Raw genomic sequence first — 22,177 nt, forward strand, 5'->3', positions numbered from 1 at the left:
TGGTTCAGCAGAGGTTTGCCATTGCCTTTCTCTGAGGATCAAAGGGTGTGACTTGCCCAAGGTCACACAGTTGATTTCTAAGGCTGAGTAGGGGGATTCCAATCCTGGTCTCTAGCCACAGTCTAGTGTTCAAACCACCATACCACACTGGTTCTCAAACCCACTGAACCTTCCTTTTACAGTATTACTCTGTATTGTATGAAGAGCGGTCAGGCATATCAAAAATTATGCTTTAGCTGCATGCAGAGAAACATACCTTCCATTAGAGGCTGGTTAATTGAAGTCTCATAAACAGCTGCAGTTGTGATGAATGGTAGAACTGCCATGGGCAAACTGGATGCAAATCGAGCCTGCGTAATATTCAGGATGCGCCTAAATAAACTGTTTGCTACTAAGCCACACAGACTTGAATTTATTGAAAGGAAGAGTGAACCAGTTTGAAAGAAACTCCTGTTAGAAAGAGAAAAGGTATTTCAGCTTCAACGTTTATTTCACTGTCATTTTTTAAAACACCCCCCCCCCCCCCGTACCCTAATGGATTCCTTGTAGTGTATGGATACAATTCAACCAACAGTACACTTGAAATACTTGGAAAAAATTAACAAGAATAGAACCAGAATATTAAAAGGAATGGAAAAACAAGGATTTTGAGCTGGTTGGGGTATTCTATTGCTGGCAGGCCTCAGCTAATATTCTCCCCTGTCAATGTGTGAGGTACTTCTTGAAGAACTTGCCATAATAGTTTGAAGTCACAAGCAGCTTGGTAGAGAGAAGAGCAACCCTATGTATATATACATAGAAAATGTATATGTCTTTAAAAACTTCTAATACTCAAAAGGTAAGCACCTGTATCTTGAATTGCACTTGGAAGAAACTTAGTCAGTGCTTCTCCTTCTGAATTGGCATATTTAGTCCAGCCATATTGGCTACAGTTCTACAAGCTACCTGTGCCTTTAGTGACTACTGGATCAAAGAGTACTCAAAGCTCTGCCAGCAATCATTAAAAGGACATGCAGTCCAAAGTAAGATAGAATACACATCCAGCTCTCAGACATTAAGAAGTAGCCACATGGCATTGTCTGGATACAGATTCAATATATTTGCCCTCATGTAATTTCTTACGAATTACAAACATTGGTTCAAATGTTGCAGAGATTTGTTGACTCTGGTGATAAAGAGAAATAGAGATGTCATCAGCATTGATGGTAAGCAACTATATCCCTAATAACCTCACCCAGTGCATTTCTAGGGATCGGGAATAGTCCAAGTGGCTCCCAGATATTTAACTGAACTCCCATCAGAGCTAGGTAGCATAGCCAATGGTGAGGAATGCTGGGTAATGCAGTCTTAATATTTGAAGCCTACATTTTGCCCACTCTAACATAGACATGATGCATCTTGCAGGATTCCACAGCTTGGATATCATGGGGACAAAAACAAATATCCCGGACTGACAAGCAGAATCACTAACCACATGTACCATGGTTGTTTAATCCCCCCTCCCCCAAAAGGCATAACAGGTTAACCATGTTTTTGGCACAGGGTAGGCTTGTTAAATAGGACACTGCATGGAAAGGAGGCCCCCATCAAAGCAAAAAAAAAAAATTCCCTTGGGCATTTCCCCTCCCTCTGGGGATGACAGGAGCTGCAGGCAGCCTGCACCTTCCTACCTTTCCCACTTTCTCTTAAAGAATTAAGTTCATCTGCCATTCACAAGATCTTCTGCCAGAAAGAGAGGTTAGCAATTGGGCAATCATAACTAAGATTCCCTGGTCCCAAGAGACCAGAAGTCTTAGCTGACATGCAGGCAAGTAAAGCTTTCAGGATAACTTTCTCCATGGTGATGTTTCAACTGGATATGCACTACACTTCATCCTCTAAATATGGGCCAGTGGTGCTGTGGTTGGAGACCAGGGTTCAAATGCATGATCAGCAAGTCACATTCTCTGTGTCCGTGGCAATCTCATGCCAAGAAAAAACTAGGATAGCATTGCCATAAGCTGGAGTTGATTTGAAGGCACATGACAACAAAAATCTTTGAAGTTCCTTGTAGACTTGTGTTAGCAGGCCTCTGAGGATTCCACTGCGAACTCCCACCTTGGCTAAATTCCAGCAATATATTCACAGGAGAAATGGTTTGAGAGCAACTTAGAATGCAGTGTGATTGAAGTAATTACTATTTTGCCAAATAGCAAGTTTAATAATGTGCTCTTAACTGTTCAGACTGACTATAACAATTAATACATTTCTTACCCACCTCTCCCTGTAGATTGAGGTGGGAAGCAATAAATCAATTATAAACATCGTCAATTAAAACACATTAATTAAAACATGCAACAGTGTAAAAGGACAAATAAGACATTTTAAAGCAGTACACATTTAAAAGTTAGCATCTACATTGATAATTATTTGGATAAGACTGATGGAAGAGACTGGTCCTTCAGTGCTGTTTTAAATTTGGACAGTGTTTCTAGCTGTCAAATCTATTCCAGGAAAGAATGCTCGTCTACCAGTCTGGCGCATTACTGAATTTCCATACTGCTGCATGCAATTCAAGTAAGCTTATCTCTGAAGCTGATGGAATATGGTCTCTTTTGTGACAGATTCTTGTACACTATCATGAGAAGATACTTATGGATTAATAGAATCTGTAAGAGTCACAGTGGGTGTAATGGGACAACCATGACCACAGTTTTACCTAGCTACCTAGGTATAATTCTGCACATTATATCGGAGGTAAATGCTACTGAAATTGGAGAGCCTCACCAAATACCCATAGGACTGCAACCTAAGGCTACCAAGTTTTTGTCTGGAAAGAAAAGCTCTTTAAAAAATCCTCCCAAGCACCAAGAAATAACACAAGCACTGCATAATTGGTTAACTGTCTGGAAAGCCAGCAAACATCCTCTTTCAACTCCTGAAGGTAATATATAAACAAGGCTACAGAATTTATGGACTTCTGTTCAGGAACGGTGGGAGGGACTTTACTGACTAGAAAATACATGCATTCCCAGTAGATTCTCATGGAGGCAAACAACAGTATAAGACCTGTTCTTGCACAGTGGCACAGATGATAATACAAAAATCTTTCTGAGGTATCTTGAGCCTGATGCAAGTAACTTGATTATTTTCAAAGAAAAATGCAAGCATATGCCATAAAAATGAAAGGAGGCAATGATATTACTTGGTTTTTCTTCAATTGCTGGTTGGTTGCTTGGTTGTGAGAGTGAGCCCGAGAGAACACCAGGTTTCCAGAAGGATAGTGCATTTAAGTATGTGGATTATAATCCAAGGAACATCACAGTAAAATAATCAGTTTTAAAAATGGTATCTCCCCCCCCCCCACCTTGCTTCCCTACTTTTGATACTGAAGGAAACTAACATTGCAGTCTTGTGTGAATGATTTTTTTAATTAAAAGAAAGAGGAGATTTCTTACATATTTTGAAATTCTCATTATCTTCTGTTACTTAACACATTATTTATTAACATTGCAGTCTTGATACCTACCCCACCCCCAAAATTAGGACATCCAATCCAGCATCAGCTGGAGATGATTTGACAGAAAGGCTCCACACAAATAGAAAACCAAGATGAGTTCTTAAACAAGGCAAGGTACAGAAGTTTTGCATAGCCTGCTTTTAAAAAAAGTAGTTATAAAACTAACTGGCAGATCATTTTAACAGTACTTTTAGCACATACAATGCTTCACAATCCTATAGTCATCATCTCAAGCTTGCCACTAGCCAGGTCAACACTATTTCCATTTCAATTAACAGAAGGCAAAGAGAAAGGTGTACTTGAAGCCTCACCAAAGTCTGGGCAAAGGTTTGAGTTCCAATACCCATTTTTCTCTGGAACAAATCAATGACACCATCTTCCACCCTGCAAATTTATGAATGGTTTTCAAATTAAAGATGGGAACTATCTAGCAGAAGTATTTTAAATGCTAGGATTTGTCACTCACTGATCTGCTGCTGGAAGGCGTTCAAACCTCTCTTTCAGGATTTCACTTCGGTTTCTTCTTGTAATATTAACTTTTTTCTCCACAGCCGGTTCAAGAAACTCTCCTGCCATTTTGGTAGCTGGAACACTGGGAAAGAAAAAGGAGATGAGAAGGCATGTGCACAAGGCATGTGCAGGTGTGAAAGAATAAAAAACAAATGCAGTCAATTAAAACAAACATACCAAGGCATAGAGATTTATGAAACTGTTAAAATTGAGAAATATATGAAAAAACAGCTCAGTACCTGTGGCATTCAGAAGACAGAACAAGAACAGCACCATTATACTGATCACTAGAAGAATAGCCTGAAGATATTTTATGCATTTGCTTTGCTACAACTATGTAGGTCTGCTTTTTAATTTGCCTGGATATAATGGCCTGAACCCTCATGGTACACTAGAATCATAGAGTTGGAAGAGACAGCAAGGGCCATCCAGTCCAACTCCCTGCCATGCAGGAAATCTAAATCAAAGTATGTCCATCCAGCCTCTGTTTAAAGACCTCTAAGGAAGGAGACTCCACTACACTGGCCCAGGCAGAGGTGGGAGGAGGAAAAAGGCCATAGGTACAACAGCTATGAAGAAAAGGCATCGGAGAAATAAACTGACTGGAGTGGGGAGACCGGGTCCAAACAGACAGGCCAAAATAAAGCTGCTTTGGGTCACTTTGGAGGTAGCTGTTTAAATGACACACACATTTTAAGAGGCCAGAAGCTGCAATCCAGTCCTTAGGACTGGAATCATAGAGTTGGAAGAGGCCACAAGAGTCATCCAGTCCAACCCCATTCTGTCATGCAGGAACCCTCCGTCAAAGCATCCCCAACAGATGGCCATCCAGCCTCTGTTTAAAGACCTCCAAGGAGGGAGACTCCACTCCGAGGGAGTGTGTTCCACTGTCCAACAGCCCTTACTGTCAGGACATTCCTCCTAATGTCGAGGTGGAATCTCTTTTCCAGGAGCTTGCATCCATTGCTCCAGATCCTGTTCTCTGGAGCAGCAGAAAGCAAGCTTGCTCCCTTCTCAACATGACACCCCTTCAAGTATTTAAACAGGGCTATCATATCACCTCTTAACCTTTTCTTCTCCAGACTAAACATCTCCAGCTCCCTGAGTCTTTCCTTATAGGACATGGTTTCCAGACCCTTCACCATTTTAGTCACCCTCCTTTGGACACGCTCCAGTTTTGTGGTGCCCAGAACTGGACACAATATTCCAGGTGGGGCCTGACCAAAGCAGAATACAGTGACACTATTACTTCTCTTGATCTAGACACAATTATCAGATTATTCTAATTCAGTGATCTATGATAAGTGAACTTTAATCTGGTATAAAGGTAAGGTTGTACAAGTGGACCCAGTCAGTGAGGTCAAAGTTCACCCCTTAAGCCATTCACTTATATCAGTTATATAAGTGAATGGCTTACAAAACTATAGTTCAGATCCTTGACTACTATTTTCAAGTAGGTCTGAAAAAAAAGTTCTCTGAAGCCTTAGAGCAGTGGTCCCCAAACTGTGCCCTTTAAGAGATTTTGAACTTCAGCTCCAAGAAGCCTCAGCCATGTTGGCCAATAGTCTGTGATTCTGGGAGCTGAATCATAGAATAACAGAATTGGAAGAGACCGCAAGGGCCATCCAGTCCAACCCCCTGCCATGCAGGAAATCCAGATCAAAGCATCTCCGACAGATGGCCATCTAGCCTCCGTTTGAAGACCTCCAAGGAGGGAGACTCCACTACACTCATAGGATGTGTGTTCCACTGTATAGAATCATAGAAGTCCAGGCTCTCTTAAAGAGCAGTTTATACAGCGGCCCCTTGGTGTCTGCTGGTGTTTGGTTCCAGTACCCAGAATGGATATCAAAATCCATTGATGCACAAGTCCCATTAAATATAATGGCATAGTAAAATGGCCTCCCTTATATAAAATGCCAAAATCAAGGATTGCATTTTGGAAACCATATATTAAAAATATTTTCAAATCATAGATGGTTGAATCTGCGGATAAAGAATCTGTAGCTACAGAGGACCAACTTGAGAATGTTGACAAGCTGAAGCATGTCCAGAGGATGGTGACCAAAATGGTAAAAAGTCTGGTAATGGTGAAAGGTCTAGAAATAATAATAATAATAATAATGATAAGTAATAATAATAATAATACTTATTTATACCCCACTCTTCAGCCAAGAAAGGTCCCTGTGAGGAGTCAGAGAAATGGGGTATGTTTAACCTGGAGGAGAGATGGTTAAGAGGTGATATGATAGCCATGTTTAAATATTTGAGGGCATGTCATACTAGAACTGGACCTGGCTTATTTTCTGCTGCTCCAGAGAATAGGACACAGAGCAGCAGATTCAAACTGCAGGAAGAGAGATTCCACCTCAGCATTAGGAAGAACTTCCTGACTGTAAGAGTTGTTTGACAGTGGAACACACTCTGAGGGAACTCAGAGTATGGTGGAGTAAAAACCTCTGGAGGTTTTTAAACAGGCTGAATGGCCATCTGTCAGGGATGCTTTCATCGTTGCTGAATATTCCTGAATAACATGGGGTTAGATTGGATACTCCTGAGGTCTCTTTCAACTTCATGATTCTATAACTTTACTTAGCTAGGTGGACCAGCAGTCTGACTTGTTCGTCTAAAGATTGAACCAAACAAAAAAACCATTGTAATGAGTAAAACTTGGCAAACACTCGTATTGCCCAGCCTCTATCAAAGGGGTGTTTGTGTGTGTCAATGTTTCTGTATTGAGCAGACAATTCCTTATATCACAAGGGCCTAAACAGGAGACAATCATATGTGAGAGAGTAAAGATGTCCACCATCAGACAGTAAGTCTGTCCCTCCCATGAGATTCTTGTGACTAGGGCAGATTTTATTCCCATCTCAGTTCTGAACTGTAGCCCAGTTTCTTAATCTTACAGGAACATAAGTTCTGTAGCCAACTGGGCCACAAGGCTATCAGAAGCATGCAACTAGTACAGGTAGTATTTGGAGACATGCTACCTCCAATACAGTTGATAGCATCACTACCAGCCACTGATAGACTAATCGTTAACAAATCCGTCTCATCCCCATTTAGAGCTTTCCAGATTGGTAAGCAATCATATTAGAACTCCCATGTGTGATTTGCGTTCTGTGGAACTCTTATGAGAATGAAAAGCAAGCCAGTTTTTTTATATGCTATTCCTTTCCAATGTGCTTAAAAGACCCAAGCCTCTTAAGGATATAGGGGAGAAAATCTAAACCAGATAAAAAGATAGAGCTCAATTTAAATATTTGAAAGGATAGCATACTGAAGATTAAACAAGTTTGTTCTCTGCAGCTCCAGACATTAGGACCTGAAGTAATGGATTCAAATCACAGGAAAAGAGATTCCACTTCAACATTAGGATGACATTCTTCACAGTAAGAGCTGTTTGACAGTGGAACACAATCACTTGGAGTGTGGTGGAGTCTCCTTCTTCGGATATCATTACACAGAGGCGGGACGGTCATCTGTTGGGGATGCTTTGATTGTGAGTTTCTGCATGGCAGGGGGTTGGACTGGATGGTCCTTGTCGTCTCTTCCAACTCTGATTCTATTAGTTATGTTACTGCATAAGCTCTATCAGGAGACACATTCATGCATGCTTTTCTATAACTTTATACTGGAAAAAATCTTAACTAAATCCTCACAAATTCTTCAGGAGCAGGGGTAGAGAAAATTTGGTCCTCCAACTTGCATCAGCCTCAACAGGGTTCTGCAGATATTTTAACTGAAACTCCCATCAGCCCTAGCCAGCATGGCCAATGGTAAAGAATTATAATATCTAGTACAACATCCACAGTGTCAAAGGTATCCATCCCATTATATTTGATTTGTTTTCCCCAGCATTCTTTTAAAAAGTTTTAACAGTCATTACTTCTACCTTAAAAAGGTAAATGTAGTCCCTTGACATGAATGTTTGGCTGTAACCGACTGTAGGGGGTGGTGCTCCTCTCTGTTTCTAAGCCGAAGAGCCAGTGATGTCTGAGAACTGCTCTGGTGGTCATGTGGCCAGCATGCCTCCACAAAATGCTGTTACCTTCTCACTGAATTGGTTCCTATTTATCTAAGAAAACTCTATGAAATTCATGGGGGTGCTTTGATGGTGAGTTCCTGTATGGCAGGGGGTTAGACAGGATGGCCCTTGTGGTTCTATGATTTTACTTGCATTTGCATGCTTTCAAACTGCTAGGTTGGCAGGAGCTGGGACAAGTGACAGGAGTTCACCCCATCATGCAGCACCTGGGCCTCGAACTGCCAACTTTCCCATCAGAACTGGCCTTCTACCTTATAGGTGTAATTATATAATAAAATTTCTACTGGGAAATACTTGTTCTGAATTACAGCCTTATTTGGATGTTTAATACCACGGTCACAATCCTATATAATGCTTGCTGTTTGCATACATGAAGTTAAATATTGGTTGCACTGCTCCACTCTTCTGCTGAATACCCATGTTTCATAGTTGCGTATCTGTCAGCGTGCTTGCTTATTGCCCCACTGTGTAACATAAGATATGCAATGGCCATCTCTACAATCCCAGTGAATCAAGCGGTGCATTGAAGAAATAATAGTTATGCACCATCCAAAAATTCACAACTGCATGGGAACTGAAATATGCAATAGCCAGAAATTTACAACCACATGCAAAAAGGAAAGAGATCTCATGTAGGTGTATGGCACCAACAAGATTTCAGTTCATGCAAATAATCTTGCATGGGGAAAAAGACCACCCTTCCAGCATTTGTGGGGAAAGGGATGAAGAGGAGAGCATGCTCTACATGTGCTAGCTTTCCATCTGAACCCTGATTACACAGGATTCTTAACCACATATTTATTTTTATTTAGTTACTGGATTTCTATCCCTCCTTTCTCCCAGGATGGGATTCATAGAAAAGAGTTTCTTCACACTTCCTGTAGGGTAGGCCCAGTGAAGATAAGTCTTGTTATGGTATAAGGCTGCAAGGATGGGGTGGGACTCTGAAGACTAGGGTTCAAATCCCTGGTCTGCCATGGAAACCTACTAGGTGACTTTGGGCAAATCACACTCCCTAAGCCTCAGAGGAAGACAATGGCAATCCCTCTCTGAACAAATCATGCCAAAAACAGAAATACCCACCATCCTGTGACCGATTAAACTGGAAATGACCTGATGTGATGTAAATCATATGACTGGACATATCTAGTTAGAGCTTCTATATAAACATTTTCCCATCAAGCAACTCATGAAAAACAGTATTACCCTTTATATGGTGAGGTAAGTCTCAATATACTGTACATCAGTCAAGTGCATTAAATTATCTGTGGCTTGCCATTACTTTGATGCATACATTTAATTTCAGGTGGCTCTTTTTATCCACGGATTCTGTATCCACGGATTCCACAATCTACAGCTTGAAAGTACCCCCGCATGCAAAAAAATTCCTAACAGCAAACCTTGATTTTGCCATTTTATATAAGGGACACCATTCATGGCAAACCTCCTCTGAAAAAATCTTGCCAAGAAAATCTCATGGAAGGTTTGCTTTAGGGTCAGCATAAATCATAGAGGACTTGAAGGCACAAAACAACAACAACCATTTTACTATGCCACTGTATATAATAGGATTTAAGCAGCTACTCATTTTGGTATTCACTGGGGGTCCTGGAACCAAATGCCAGCGGTTCACTCCATTTTACACTTTTCTTGAAAAGATTGTACATACATAACTCTCAATTCATTGCATGTGAAACCACACATCCCAAATACATTTTTAATTAAAAACCAAAACATCAATTAAAAAACCAAACAAAAGCCCACAAGCCTGAGAAGGCTCCCTTGAACTGGAGCATTGGGATTACAAGAGGAATTTATGAGGTTTCCACTGATGTGGCCTAAGTGATAAGCCTGATTTTTCCACCAGAGCTTCTGCATCCCAAGTCTGTTCAACCTGTATCAATAGTACGGCAAGTTGTCACGGACACCTATTGACAGGCAAAAAAGGAGTCTAGAACTATTCAAAATAAACCCGCAAGCATACATGCTGGTAAGATTCAACACAACATATACCTTCAAGTATATGCCTAGCCCAGAAGCAGATGAAAAGCCCTTCCTCCATCCCAACTGTATTTCTTCTCACTTAGGGAGACAAGATGAAGAAAAGTTAATGTAGCCTACTTGCTTCTAGACCAGGAGTAGGCAACCTTTTTGAGCTGGGGGCCAGGTTGCTGTCCCTCAGACAAAAAATAAATAATTAAATATTTTTAAAAATTTTAAATATATAAATAAACCAGGACAAATGTAGGACAAAATTTTCAAATGGAAGACACTTTTTTAAAAAAATGGAGGACACGCGAAAAAATTTGCTGATTTTTTAAAAAAATGTTAGTATAAATGCATGTTTCTAAAGCTTCTATAGACAATTGCCCCCCAAAGGCCCCAGCGGCAATCGGCCGCAGGACCGGGCTGGGGCTGGCCCCAAGGCCTTGCCGGGCCGCATCTGGCCCGCGGGCCGCAGGTTGCCTACCCCTGTTCTAGACAGAATGTAGATACAAAGCCTGGTGTGACAACAACTGGGAGAGAAAGAGGATGCTAATTAAGTTTAAAAAAATCCTCTGTAGGGTCTTTGCAAGTTGCAAATCAGTTACGCCTTGCAAATTGTAGGAAGCTGCGTCTCTTTACTAGTTGAGCTGGAGAGATAAATACAGCCGTTTTCTGGTACCTGGAGCTGAGTCCACCACTAATGGAGAATTTGCACCTTCATCTCCTACCAGGGGATGAAAACAAGAATCACAGCCAGGCCCTGAAATCTGGCAATTAGAAATCACAATAATCTTTTCTCTGTGCAACACTTTTCTGAGATGAATTGTTAACTTGGGAGTCTTCATACAAATATGGTTCTTCTAAGGCTGAGCCTAAGCAGTAAATTTTAAAAGCAGTGTTCAGCAGTTGAAAAATTAAAGCTTGCTTTATTTTTTTCTTTTAAATACTGTATATAACAACAACAACAACAACAACAACAGAAACAACAACACCTTGGTAGTAACAAAGCTTAGTAGGTGACAAAGTCCTACTGACTACGCCATGAAATGGCGCAGTTTGGCATTTAACTCTTTCTCTTTAGTAAGCAGCTCTGTGCTGTGCTTCTTGTAAGCTTCAAACTGCATCTGGAGTTCAGCATAGGCTTGTTGTGCTCCATCCAGTTGATGGTGAAGGTCCCGAACCCGGAGATTACTGTTTACCAATGCAGCCTCAGTCTCAAAGCGCTGTTCAGCTGCCAGTTTGGCTTTCTCCATCTCTTCTGCCTTCTTCTCTAGTTGCAGTATCTCCCATTGCTTTTCCTGCAGCGCCTTGCCTCGATCCATAGCCAACTTCAGCAACTCCTCTTTGTCTTTAGTCAGCTTTTCCAGCCTGGTTTGCGCATTGCTATCGGTTTCCCTTAGCTGCTTTTCTGCTTGTTTCAGTTTCTCAGTGACATGATGGTGCTTCTCCTTAAAGATTTCCAGTTGGCATCCCAAGGACTTCATTTCCTCAGCATGGACTCTGGCCTGTTGGCTTTGAGCTTCCAGAAACTTTTTCTCTCGTTCTTGAGTACGTTGGCTGCCCTCTTTGTAACTTTCCTTTAAAGACGCCATTTCCTTAGAGAGTGTCTCCAGCTCAGAAGTGAGCCGGGCCAGCTCTGCTTCTTTCTCTTTCAAAGGTTGGCTGAAGAGATTTTGGTTCTCTTGACGCAGGCGCCGGTTTTCTTCCCTCAGCTGTGTGTTCTGACGTTTGTGTTCATCTTTGAAATGGATCATCTCCTCATGGTTGGCAGCTAAGTCCATAAAGCGCTCTTCCAGCTGCTGGATGCGCCGGGTCTGATTCTCCAGTCTGAGGGCATCTGCCATCCTCATCTCCTCCAGCTCTATGTTGAGCTGTTCGAGGGCTTTGCAACGCAAGAGCTGGTCATCTGCTCGCTTCTTCAGGATGCAGATCAGTTGAGATTGTTCATGGATGCGTGAACGCAACATGGCCTTCTCTCCTTTCTCCCCACTGGAGAGGCCCTGCAGCTTCTCCAAGGACTCAAAGGGCTCTCCTATGTTCCACTCTAGATTGTCTTCAGCCTCTGCTGGGATTGGGAGGGGAAAGGCCATCTCTGGGTCCTCTTCATCCTGAGGCATGTTGAGGAACTCCCGATGCTCTAAATTCAAGCTACTCCGTACTTTCCTTTAGGTAGCATTCAAAACCTTTGAGCTCTTGTACCATTTGTTCCAGCTGCTGAAATGACAGTTGCTGGAAAATTCCAAGAATTCTGTGATATCACAAGCCAGGAAGACTGGAACGTTCTAGAACAAACACACTTTACTTTTGCCTCTAGACCAGTGGTTCTTAACCTTCCTAATGCTGCGACCCTTTAATACAGTTCCACATGTTGTGGTGACCACTAAACATAAAATTATTTGTGTTTTCTGATGGAAATATGTGTTTTCCAATGTTCTTAGGAGACCGCTGTGAAAATGTTTGGCCCTCAAAGGGGTTGCGATCCAGAGGTTGAGAACCACTGCTCTAGATCTCATTGCATCTTCCTGATCTATAGATGGAAAATAAACAACACAAAAGTTTTACTGATCCACTCAATTCTGAGTTTTGAACACTTCAGGGTAGCATTTTATTCACAAGGGTCTTATAGGCAAGATATTAATCTCCTGTGTTGCCGCCTTAATAAACATTATTTGAACAGAAAGAGGAATGGGTCTATCACCTCTTCCTTATGGTTTAGAAAAGATTTAGCCTCCATAAATTCAGACTGACTCTTAGGTCTTTATCCTTCTCTGCCAATGAGAAGGATAAAACTACAAATTCCACGATTCTGTGGCATGGAGCCGTGGCAATTACAGTGGTATCTAACTGTATTATTTCTAGAGTGTAGATGCACCCTAAATATCAATGCAAAGTTGTCTGAGAACACATTGTGGGAAGATTATGGATCTTTAATAGGGCTGCATCTGCACTGCAGAACTATTGCAGTTTGACAGTGCTTTAACTGCCATGTTGCAATGTTATGGAATTCTGGGTTTTGTAAGATACTTAGCCTTCTCTGTCCGAACATTTGGGTGATACAACCAACTACAGATCCCAGAATTCCACAGGATTGAGTCATGGCAATTTAAGCATTGTCAAACTGCATTATTTCTGCAGAGTAGATTAGACCTTGGCTCTATTCCTTCCTCCCAAACACATTTGCCCTTCTCATTCATAGTTTGAAGTTATGATAAATTAGGCATAGCCAAAACTTCCTCAATAATGGTCTGAGATTATGGATCTCTCCCCCCCTTGGAAAGCCTAATTGCTTCCCATTCTCTAGGCCTTGGGCAATGCTGAAGGCATTCCTGTTTTGTCAGACAATTGGTTTGTACTGTCTGTTATTTTCTAATCATTGTGGTTTATTCTGGTAAGGTTTTTCCTGTTTCTTTATTTGAACAGAGAGAGGAATGGGTCTATCACCTCTTCCTTATGGTTTAGAAACAGATTGTGCAACATACCCCATTGAGCAATGTGTCCTGATGCAATGCACAATATATCCTGTTGTGCATTGGACTGTAGTGCAATGGCCGTACCGCCAGCTCTGTTTTTGCAATAGTCCCAGAGACATAGCTAGCTACCCCTCTGCTCCCCTCTGCTGTTGCTCTGCAACATCACAATTCATCTTTACGTGGTGGTAAGTCAGTTTACAATTATGTCCAAGCATAAGGGGCAAACTTTTTAAATTAAACTATAGATAGTATTTCTGTTGCTTCAAGCCAGAATGGTGCATTGGTTTGAGTATTAGACAATTACTCTGGATGCCAGATGGAAACCCACTGGGTGACTTTGGACAAGTCACACTCCCTCAGTCTCACAGGAAGGCAAAAGCAAGCCCCCTCTAAACTAGTCTTTCCAATACATGATAGGTTCACCTTATGGTTGTCATAAGTTGGACACTACTTAAAGGCACATAACATAGAGACGTATGCTAGGATATCCAATGAATACACAGGGGTGTAAATGTTTAATTCAATGTAACCAATGAAGTGTGATTTCTAGTTTTCTTTGTTCAAAATACTATAAAAACTGGGTTTACTTTGAATTGGGTGCTCCAGAAATTTGGATGTATTTCCTTCTGGGGGTGCTGCAGCTAAATAAACTATGGCGGGTTACAGGCCGCCATAAAGGACGTTCTTAGGACGTCCCATTTTGAAAAAGGGTTTAGAAACAGATTGTGCAACATATCCCATTGAGCAATGTGTCCTGATGCAATGCACAATATATTGTGCATAGGGTAAGATGCCCCTTACCTTATCACGGACAGAGTCTGTGACAAATGGCGGCGGCCGTGTGGAACGGCCGCTGCCATTTTGACGTAGCAGACGCTCTGCATCCGCACGTTGCACAGCGGAATTGATGCCGCGAGTGCGCCCTTTGGCACTCGCGGCGCCTCTTCCGGGGCCTGAGAAGGAGCGCGATTTCCGCGCTCCTTCTCTGCAGCGTCTGGGAGCCACACCGTTTAAAGGCTGCGGTTCCCGAATGCTGCAAGCGGAGGCGGAGCCAGACCACCGCTTCTCGGCGGTCTGTAACCCACCTATGTTTCCTTTTCAGTCATGACTCCTGGGTCTCTCTAAGTAAAAGAAATCTACAACAAGCTCCTTTCTATATATTACTTTATGAGAATAGTCATTCCCTGTTTGTCAAGCTGCTGAATGAAAGTAAGATGTTGCCAAGTGAGGAAAAATAAATATTCATTATGAACCTCTTTAACTCTCTTTGAGAAATCATGGCGATAACGAATATCACTCTCTTAATAAAAGAAAACTAAATGGGATATCAGGATGCACGACATTGTTACGAAAAAGCAAGAAGCTGGCATGATGACCGTAAGAAGAATCATCAGGGCAGAATGCCAGGGGAGCCACTAAAATTAGAATCAAAACTAGAAGAAAGTTTGTGTTGGAAACTGATGTAGATGGAACACATCTTTAAAAAATTATATCCATTTGCAGATTTGAATGTGATACTGCTTTGATTAGTTGTTTATGCAAAATTCATTGAATGATATTCCTTGACTGCACATCCTAAACCAGGGGTAGGCAACCTGCGGCCTGCGAGCCGGATGCGGCCCGGCAAGGCCTTGGGACCGGCCCCAGCCCAGTCCTGCCGCCGATTGCCACTGGAGCCTTTGGCCTCTTGCGTGAGGGTGTGGGGCCTTTGGCCTATCAGGTGGAGGTGGGCAAGGGGGGGCAAGAGGCAGGCAAGGGGGGCAAGCAGCGGGCAAGGGGGGCAATTGTCTATAGAAGCCTCCGAAACATGCATTTATATTAACATTTTTTAAAAAATCAGCAAATTTTTTAGCTTGTCCTCCAATTTTTAGGGAAAAGTGTCCTCCATTTGAAATTTTTGTCCTACATTTGTCCCGGTTTATTTATTCATTTAGTTTTTTTAAATTATTTAATTATTTATTTTTTGGCTTCAGCCCCCCAGTTGTCTGAGGGACAGCAACCCGGCCCCCGGCTCAAAAAGGTTGCCTACCCCTGTCCTAAACAGTCAATATCACCTTTGATACAGTACAGCATTGACAAAGCAATGCTATATGAATGAAGTACAAAGTGAGGATGCTTGATTGGCGCCACGTGAAACAAAGCTTATCCTATACCTCTCTACATTATGTGTGAAAATAAAAGCAGACTCTATGGCAAGCCAGATAGATATAAAGAAGATAATACACACAAGCATTCTAGATGTTACTTTGTTTCATTAAGACACTCAAGTGTTTGACAACAAAACTTGGCTTGTGGAAGATTCAGACATGGTGAGGTGCACCTTTTAAAGCAAAAACGCATATAGATAGCAAATTCAGGACTATGGCCCTATACAGACAGGCCAAAATAATGCTGCTTCAGGTCACTATGGAGGTATGGTGTTTCAATGATGCATGCATTCTAAGAGTCTGGAAGCTGCACCAAAGCTGCACTCCAGTCCTTAGGAGTGGATCGTGGCTTTGGGGCGGCTTCCAAACTCTTAGGACGCATGCATCATTTAAACAGCATACCTCCAAAGTGACTCGAAGCAGCTTTATTTTGGCCTGTCTGTATCAGGCCTATAATTCACTGAGCCATGGAAGATGGAAAAGAGCCACAGCACTGAATGGCATAATTCCCCCTTGCAGTGCTAATGGTTACCATCTCTATACCGAAGAGTTTTTTCTCTCAAGTATAGTGATTTCGTATACATGTAACTGGATTTGATCAGGAATTAAGGGGCTTAAAAATTAGCTTTTAAACAAATCTACCATCAGGTCCGTTTTAATACTTCTCAGTGTCAACAAAACCTTGAATTACAAGAAAGAAATCCACAAACCGTAAACACCTGGACAACTTCAACAGGAAAGAGGAGACCCTTAAAGCAGGGGTTCCCAACCTGGGGGTTGCCAGGTTGGGATTCCCCCCTGCCTCCCCCTCCTCCCTTTTTCCCTGCGGGTGCCGGTGGTAGCACCGGCAACCGCAAGGAGAAAGGGCTGGGGTCGCCTCCTCCCCTCCCCTTCTCCCCGCGGGTGCCCTCGAAGGCACCCGCGAGGAGGAGGAGGCGAGAGGGCCGGGACTACAAGCCCCAGCGGCCTTTGCGACTGGAAGTTCCGCTCCTTCTTCCCCGGTGGCCTCCCTGATTGGTTGGGAGGCTGGGAAGGGGCGGGACATCCGGCTGCAAAGCCCGCTGGGGCTTGTAGGCAGTCGAAAGTCCCGTCCCTTCCTCGCCTCCCAACCAATGAGGGAGGTCGTGGGTGGGACTTTCGCCCGAAATGGGGGTCGCGGCCCAACAAAGGTTGGGAACTGCTGCCTTAAAGTAAACAGAGGATGTTATCACACGGGGCAAAATTGGAAGTTTAAAGGGGTGGCAATGCAGGGTCACCAGGGCTTAAGGACAAATTTGCAGCTGCTTTCCACATGATGCTGCAGGCAATCAGAAGAGATTGCAGGGAGAATGTGAGGTCAATCAGGAAATAAGTAAATTTGCAAAACTATTGGATTTGCATTTCCATTTTGCTTGCGAATTGATTACTCTCATGTAATGGCTGCTGTGTGAAAATCCAAGCCTCCAGATGCGTCCAGTTTTCTGATTCCGCAAGCTGCCTTGCTGTCCCTGGGAGAGACTTCTTAAAGGGATACACACACGCTTCCCTCATTGCCCTGTTCTCTCCTCCTCTAACAGAGCCTCTAATGAAGGGCAGAGCTGGTGGGAGAAGGCAGAGGGAGGGCGCTTTGGAAGTCCTCCCAGACAGGAAGGAGAAAGGGGGGACATGCCCTGGAAAAGGAGGGCATTGGGGAGTATCAGCCCTCGCTGGAACCGAACAGGTTTATGCACCCAGCCCTCTCCTTTCTCTCTCTTGTATGTGTGTGTGTGTGTGTGTGTGTCTTTGTGTGTGGTTTTAGGAGTTTGCAGAGGGCAGCCTCATTCTGCCTTTCTCTGAAACACCTTTTGGGGCTTCTGTGGCAAACAGGATCCCCCTCTCCTCCCCTGAGCATGTGTGTGTGTATATACTTGTGGAAATGACACTTTGGAGCATGTGCAGAGAAGGTATTTCTATGCAGGCAATGACGATTTGTTTGTTCCCTTTTGATAGCCAAATTCGCATTGGGCCCACTTTAATGTGCATTTAACCCCTTGTTGTGCTCTCTGTGTGTGATAACCAATAGCAAATAGGATCGCTTTTCTGGGATGCCACCACTTTAACCATTTTTGGCAAGGAAACACAGAGGACCTACGTGTGATAAGGTCCAATGTTTGGCTGGAATATGTCCCAGCCACCCCCAATGCTATTCCTTCAAGGGTTTACATTTAACTCTATCAGACGCCATACAGCTATAAAATAATAATAACAATAAAGGTCCCCACCCATGACCTTCAACAATTGGGACTCCCAACCTGGACACTACCCACCTCCAGTTAAATACCAGTCTCCCGATGTGTCTTTATTCCTGATTCCTTTTCCCCCCGTTTCGATAGCGGTTCTGTATCGTTTGAGGTCGCTTCCGCCTCAAAACCCGCTCACTCGCCCTTCCCACTGGGCGCCGCCATCTTGAGCCGGTCACATGACCGCTCCCTTCCCGTTCTGCCCTCCCATTGGCCCGTGCACCTGCGGGGGAAGCTTCCCATTGGCTCAGAGCGTGAGGGGCGGGCCCTGGCCTGAGGGAAGGTGTCAATCAAAGGGGACGGTTGCTATGGCGAAGGAGGGAGGGGCGGAGATGGCGGCGGTGGCGGCTGAGGCAGCATCATTAGCAGCATCTTTGAGCGCTTCGACTGGGGACCACGGAGCCTCCTCTTCCTCCTCGATGGGGGCGCAGCAGCCCGCGGGGTAATAATGATCATGATAATACTCCCTGACTGGGATGACTGGGGGATATTACTGGGGGCAATGGTGGTGGTGGTGGTTGCAATAGCCATAGGGGCCATATGGTTCTGGTTCCCCCTTAGGTTCTTCTTCTTCTTCCCTCCCTTTTAGACACGGGTTTAGTCTTGCTCGTCTGAACGCGCCCCTCACAGACACGCGTGTACTTCCAGCGACTTAGATATACAGACACAGGAGCCGCTCTTCTTTTGGTGGCCCTTGGAAGGGATGATGATGGTGCTGCTGCTGCTGCTGCTGATAGCAACAACAACAACAACAACAACAACAACAGCAATAATGTCTGTTTCTTACCCAGTTCTCCCCATGGACCAAGGTGGGGAAGAACCAGACATTTATTATTATTATTATTATTATTATTATTATTATTATTTCTTACCTCCTCTCCCCATGGATTGAGGCAGGAGCAAAAACAAAGTAGTAGTTCTGTAATAATAATGATGATGATGATGATGATGATAATGATGATTTCTTACTGACTTCTCCTCATGGATCAGGGCAGAGAACAAATGCAAAGTAACAGTAGTAGTACTGTAGTAGTAATAATAATTTCTTACCTCTCCTAACAGATTGAGGCAGGGAAAAACCACAAATCAACAATGTTGTTGTTGTTGTTGTTGTTGTTGTTGTGTGCCTTGAAGTCATCTCTGACTTACGGCAATCCTAAGGCAAACCCTGTTATGGGGGTTTCTTGGCTGAGAGAGTGTGACTTGCCCAAAACCGCCCAGTGGGTTTCCATGGTCGAGCTGGGATTCGAACCCTAGTCTCCCAGTGTCCTGGTCCAATGCTCATATCACTACAACAAACCAACAGTCCACCACTTCAATTAAAAATGAATTAATTAAAACATGCAGCAATTTGAATGGACAAATAAGACCGACACTTTTTAAAAACAGACCACACTTAAAATTCACAATTCAAAAACCGTCTGGAAAAGTCTGCTGGAAGAGACTGGTCTTCAGTGCTGTTTTAAATCTGGAGAGCGTATTCAGCTGCCAGATCTCTCCGGCAGGTCCTTCCGGAGTCTAGGGGCGGCTGAAGAAAAGATCCTCTGGCTGACAGTTGCCAACCTAGTCTTGGCTGACTGGAGTAAATGTCGGCCAGAGGACCTGAGTGTATGGGGTGGATTATATTGGAGGAGGTGATCCTGTGGGTAACCTAGACCCAAACCATGTAGGGAACCCTTTTAAGGTATTCATTTATATCTGCCTTGGAGTCCCCTTCATCTTCGTTCCCAGTTTCATTGCTTCCCTCCATTCATTATTGGACATCCCTTAAGTAAAGTACCCACAAGTAATGGGTTAAAATAATCTAAAATTCCCCCCCAAGCATCCCCCCTCCGACCCCTTTCCCATACCCAACTCTGCTTGTCTTCTCTTCCCATCCTGCCATTTGGTAAGCTCTTCTCATCACTGGTCTGCTTGCTTGATGCTATTTTTAATCTTAGGTTTATGTATTTTAACTTACGTGATTAAACGGTTTTATGCTATTAGTTATGTCGTTGTTGTGCGCCTTCAAGTCATTTCTGACTTATGACAACCCCAATGCAAACCTATTGTAGAGTTTTCTTGGCACATTTCTTCAGATGGGAGGGTTACCATTGCCACCCTCTGAGGCTGAGAGATCATGACTTGCTCATGGTCACCCAAGTGGATTTCCATGGCCAAGCCAGGATTCAAACCCTGGTGTGTCCAATGCTCAAACCATATTGTATTTTAATCTATGTTGTAACCTGCCTTGGGGAGATAAGAAATGCATTATTGTCATTACTATTGTTGTTGTTGTTGTTGTTGTTATTATTATTTATCTTTTTTCTGTTCATCCCTTGCACCTGCTCTCTGTCTGCTCATGGATACCGATTATCATGTCTCTTCTCTCCCCACCTCCCACTGTGATGAACGTTTCATCATCCCTCTCCCTTCCCATTCACTCTTCTGATGTATTAATAGTTCACCCCAATAATTTCCCTGTCCCATTTTATTCGCCCTCTCCCCACATGAATCCTGCCAGACCCCTGTCCTCTACTCCCACACCTGTGAGTTTTCTGCCACATCACTTGTTTTCTCTCTGGCGCTCCTTGGTGGCTCATCTCCATCACCCGCTCACATGACTGTATCCCATTGCGTCAACATCAGGAGCTGTTTCTAGCAAGGAAGGGTGGCTATAATTCCTAGCCCTATTCTCTTTCTTTCCATAACCCCTTTCCCTGTGCCCTGCCAGAAACTTTTGGTCTCTAGCATTTTCCTCAAGGCTGCTTATGCTTCAGGGTTAGCAGCAGCAGCTTGGCACTATTGAGGGAGGCAGACATTGACCAAGAGCCAGTGTGTTATACTAGTTTGAGCTGGGGCTTGCAACCACGGTTTGAATCCTTTTGGGCAAGTCACACTCTCTCAGCCTTAGAGGAAGGCAAAGGCAAACCCCTTCTGAACAAATGTTGCCAAGACCCCGAGATAGGGTTGCCATAAGTCAGAAGCAACTTGAAGGCACCCCACCACAACAACAATAACAGGATATTGCCTTGACTTCAGCCCACTGCTGTTACATATCTTAGCCCACTTTGTATGCAAACAATTTCATGCATCCCTAAACACGTGGTTCAAAAGAAGCCAACCTGTCTCTATACCTAGGCTGTGTCTCTTGCTGTGCTTTTATGGATCTCCCTAAAAACACTTCATCCAGAGGCATATATCTGATTGTGTTTAACATTGCCTTTTTGATTTTTTCTCACAACCTTTTTAGTCTCTCTTATAAAGGATGACGCTTCCTCCCCTCAGTTTCTTTCTGCTACCAGCTCACAGCATTAGGTACTTTTTGCATTTATCTTCTCTTTTAGGATCTCTTTAGATTTCTGTACTTTGCTCAGTTCTCTGACCTTATTTGTTACAAACACACTACAGTCATCCCTCCATATTTGCAGCTTTGATATTTGTGGATTTGATTATTCATGGATTTCATTAATATGTTCTCTCTAGGACTGTCCAGGTCCTCCAGTGCAACTCTGTGGTCAACTTTAACTAAAAGTTGCACTGAAAGTCCATTTGTAGCTACTCCAGTGCCATTCTATGGTCAGTGTATGTTGGACATTGACCACAGAGTTGCACTGGAGGACCTAGAGATTCCTAGAGAGGTGTCCTCTCAGGTAAAAACAGTGTTTTTGTTATTTGCGGTTTTTCCATATTCACAGGGGTCTTGTTCCCCTAACCCTAGTGAATATGGAGGGACAACTGTATTTGCTTGTGTCGCTCCTACATGATCCCAGCGTTCAGGCTGCCATCACCTGCCTTATTGCTTCCCAGGCTCTGAACTTCTGACATCTGAGCAAATTCCCTTCATACTTCTATTTTCTTATTTGCTGGTTCAGATCCGACTCCTGTCTTCTCTTTGCTTCTTCCCCAAACGCAGGGGTCTGCCAGTATTCTGTCCTGTATAGATGCCTGGCTATACCTCAAGGCCATAAGTCCCTGATCCTGTGCTGATCTTGAAGTAGAGGATAAGACAAAGACAAAAAGAAGATTTCAAGCAAACCAAGTCTGTAGTTTGCTGTTTGGCTTCATGGTGTAAATCCTTATTAAGGCTGCATCCAGTCTCCTTTACTACATGCTCCTTCATCTAGCTTTCTGCACCTTCACTCAATGCTGTTCTTTCCCTACAATTATTTTGATTCACTTTCTTGTTTCTATATTACCTTCCTAAACACACCTTTTATTCAACCTCCTAGTTTATGTGACTGCTCTCCCTGTACATACCATTGTAATCCCACCCT

General features: G+C 43.3%; 2 protein-coding genes across 3 annotated transcripts in view; both read right to left on the reverse strand.

Annotated features, from left to right (window-relative positions):
- TMEM126A (transmembrane protein 126A) overlaps window positions 1-18,112 on the reverse strand; it is a 21,185-nt gene extending 3,073 nt beyond the window's left edge. The window contains exons 1-4 of one of the 2 annotated variants that reach the window (XM_089512924.1): window positions 17,949-18,112; window positions 10,074-10,142; window positions 3,966-4,091; window positions 257-450 (exon numbers count right to left, since the gene is read on the reverse strand). In XM_089512924.1, coding sequence (XP_089369050.1) covers window positions 257-450; window positions 3,966-4,075 — 304 coding nt within the window. In that variant the 5' untranslated portion in view covers window positions 4,076-4,091; window positions 10,074-10,142; window positions 17,949-18,112. The remainder of the gene's footprint in view (window positions 1-256; window positions 451-3,965; window positions 4,092-10,073; window positions 10,143-17,948) is intronic. The other variant, XM_089512923.1, reaches the window with a different exon arrangement.
- LOC149320090 (coiled-coil domain-containing protein 89-like) lies at window positions 11,049-12,204 on the reverse strand. Its single transcript, XM_089508272.1, has one exon. It carries the CDS (start codon window positions 12,161-12,163, stop codon window positions 11,081-11,083), a length of 1,083 nt encoding a protein of 360 aa, XP_089364398.1. The 5' UTR covers window positions 12,164-12,204; the 3' UTR covers window positions 11,049-11,080.
- Window positions 18,113-22,177: the final 4,065 nt, after the last annotated feature.

This window comes from Sceloporus occidentalis, unplaced genomic scaffold (assembly GCF_023333645.1).
Source record: "Sceloporus occidentalis isolate IW3139 unplaced genomic scaffold, rSceOcc1.0.p SCAF_2, whole genome shotgun sequence".
Taxonomy (NCBI): Eukaryota; Metazoa; Chordata; class Lepidosauria; order Squamata; family Phrynosomatidae; genus Sceloporus; species Sceloporus occidentalis.

Excerpts from the sequence above, each read along its gene's own strand:
- LOC149320090 (XM_089508272.1), bottom strand. The coding sequence starts at position 12,163 with ATGCCTCAGGATGAAGAGGACCCAGAGATGGCCTTTCCCCTCCCAATC.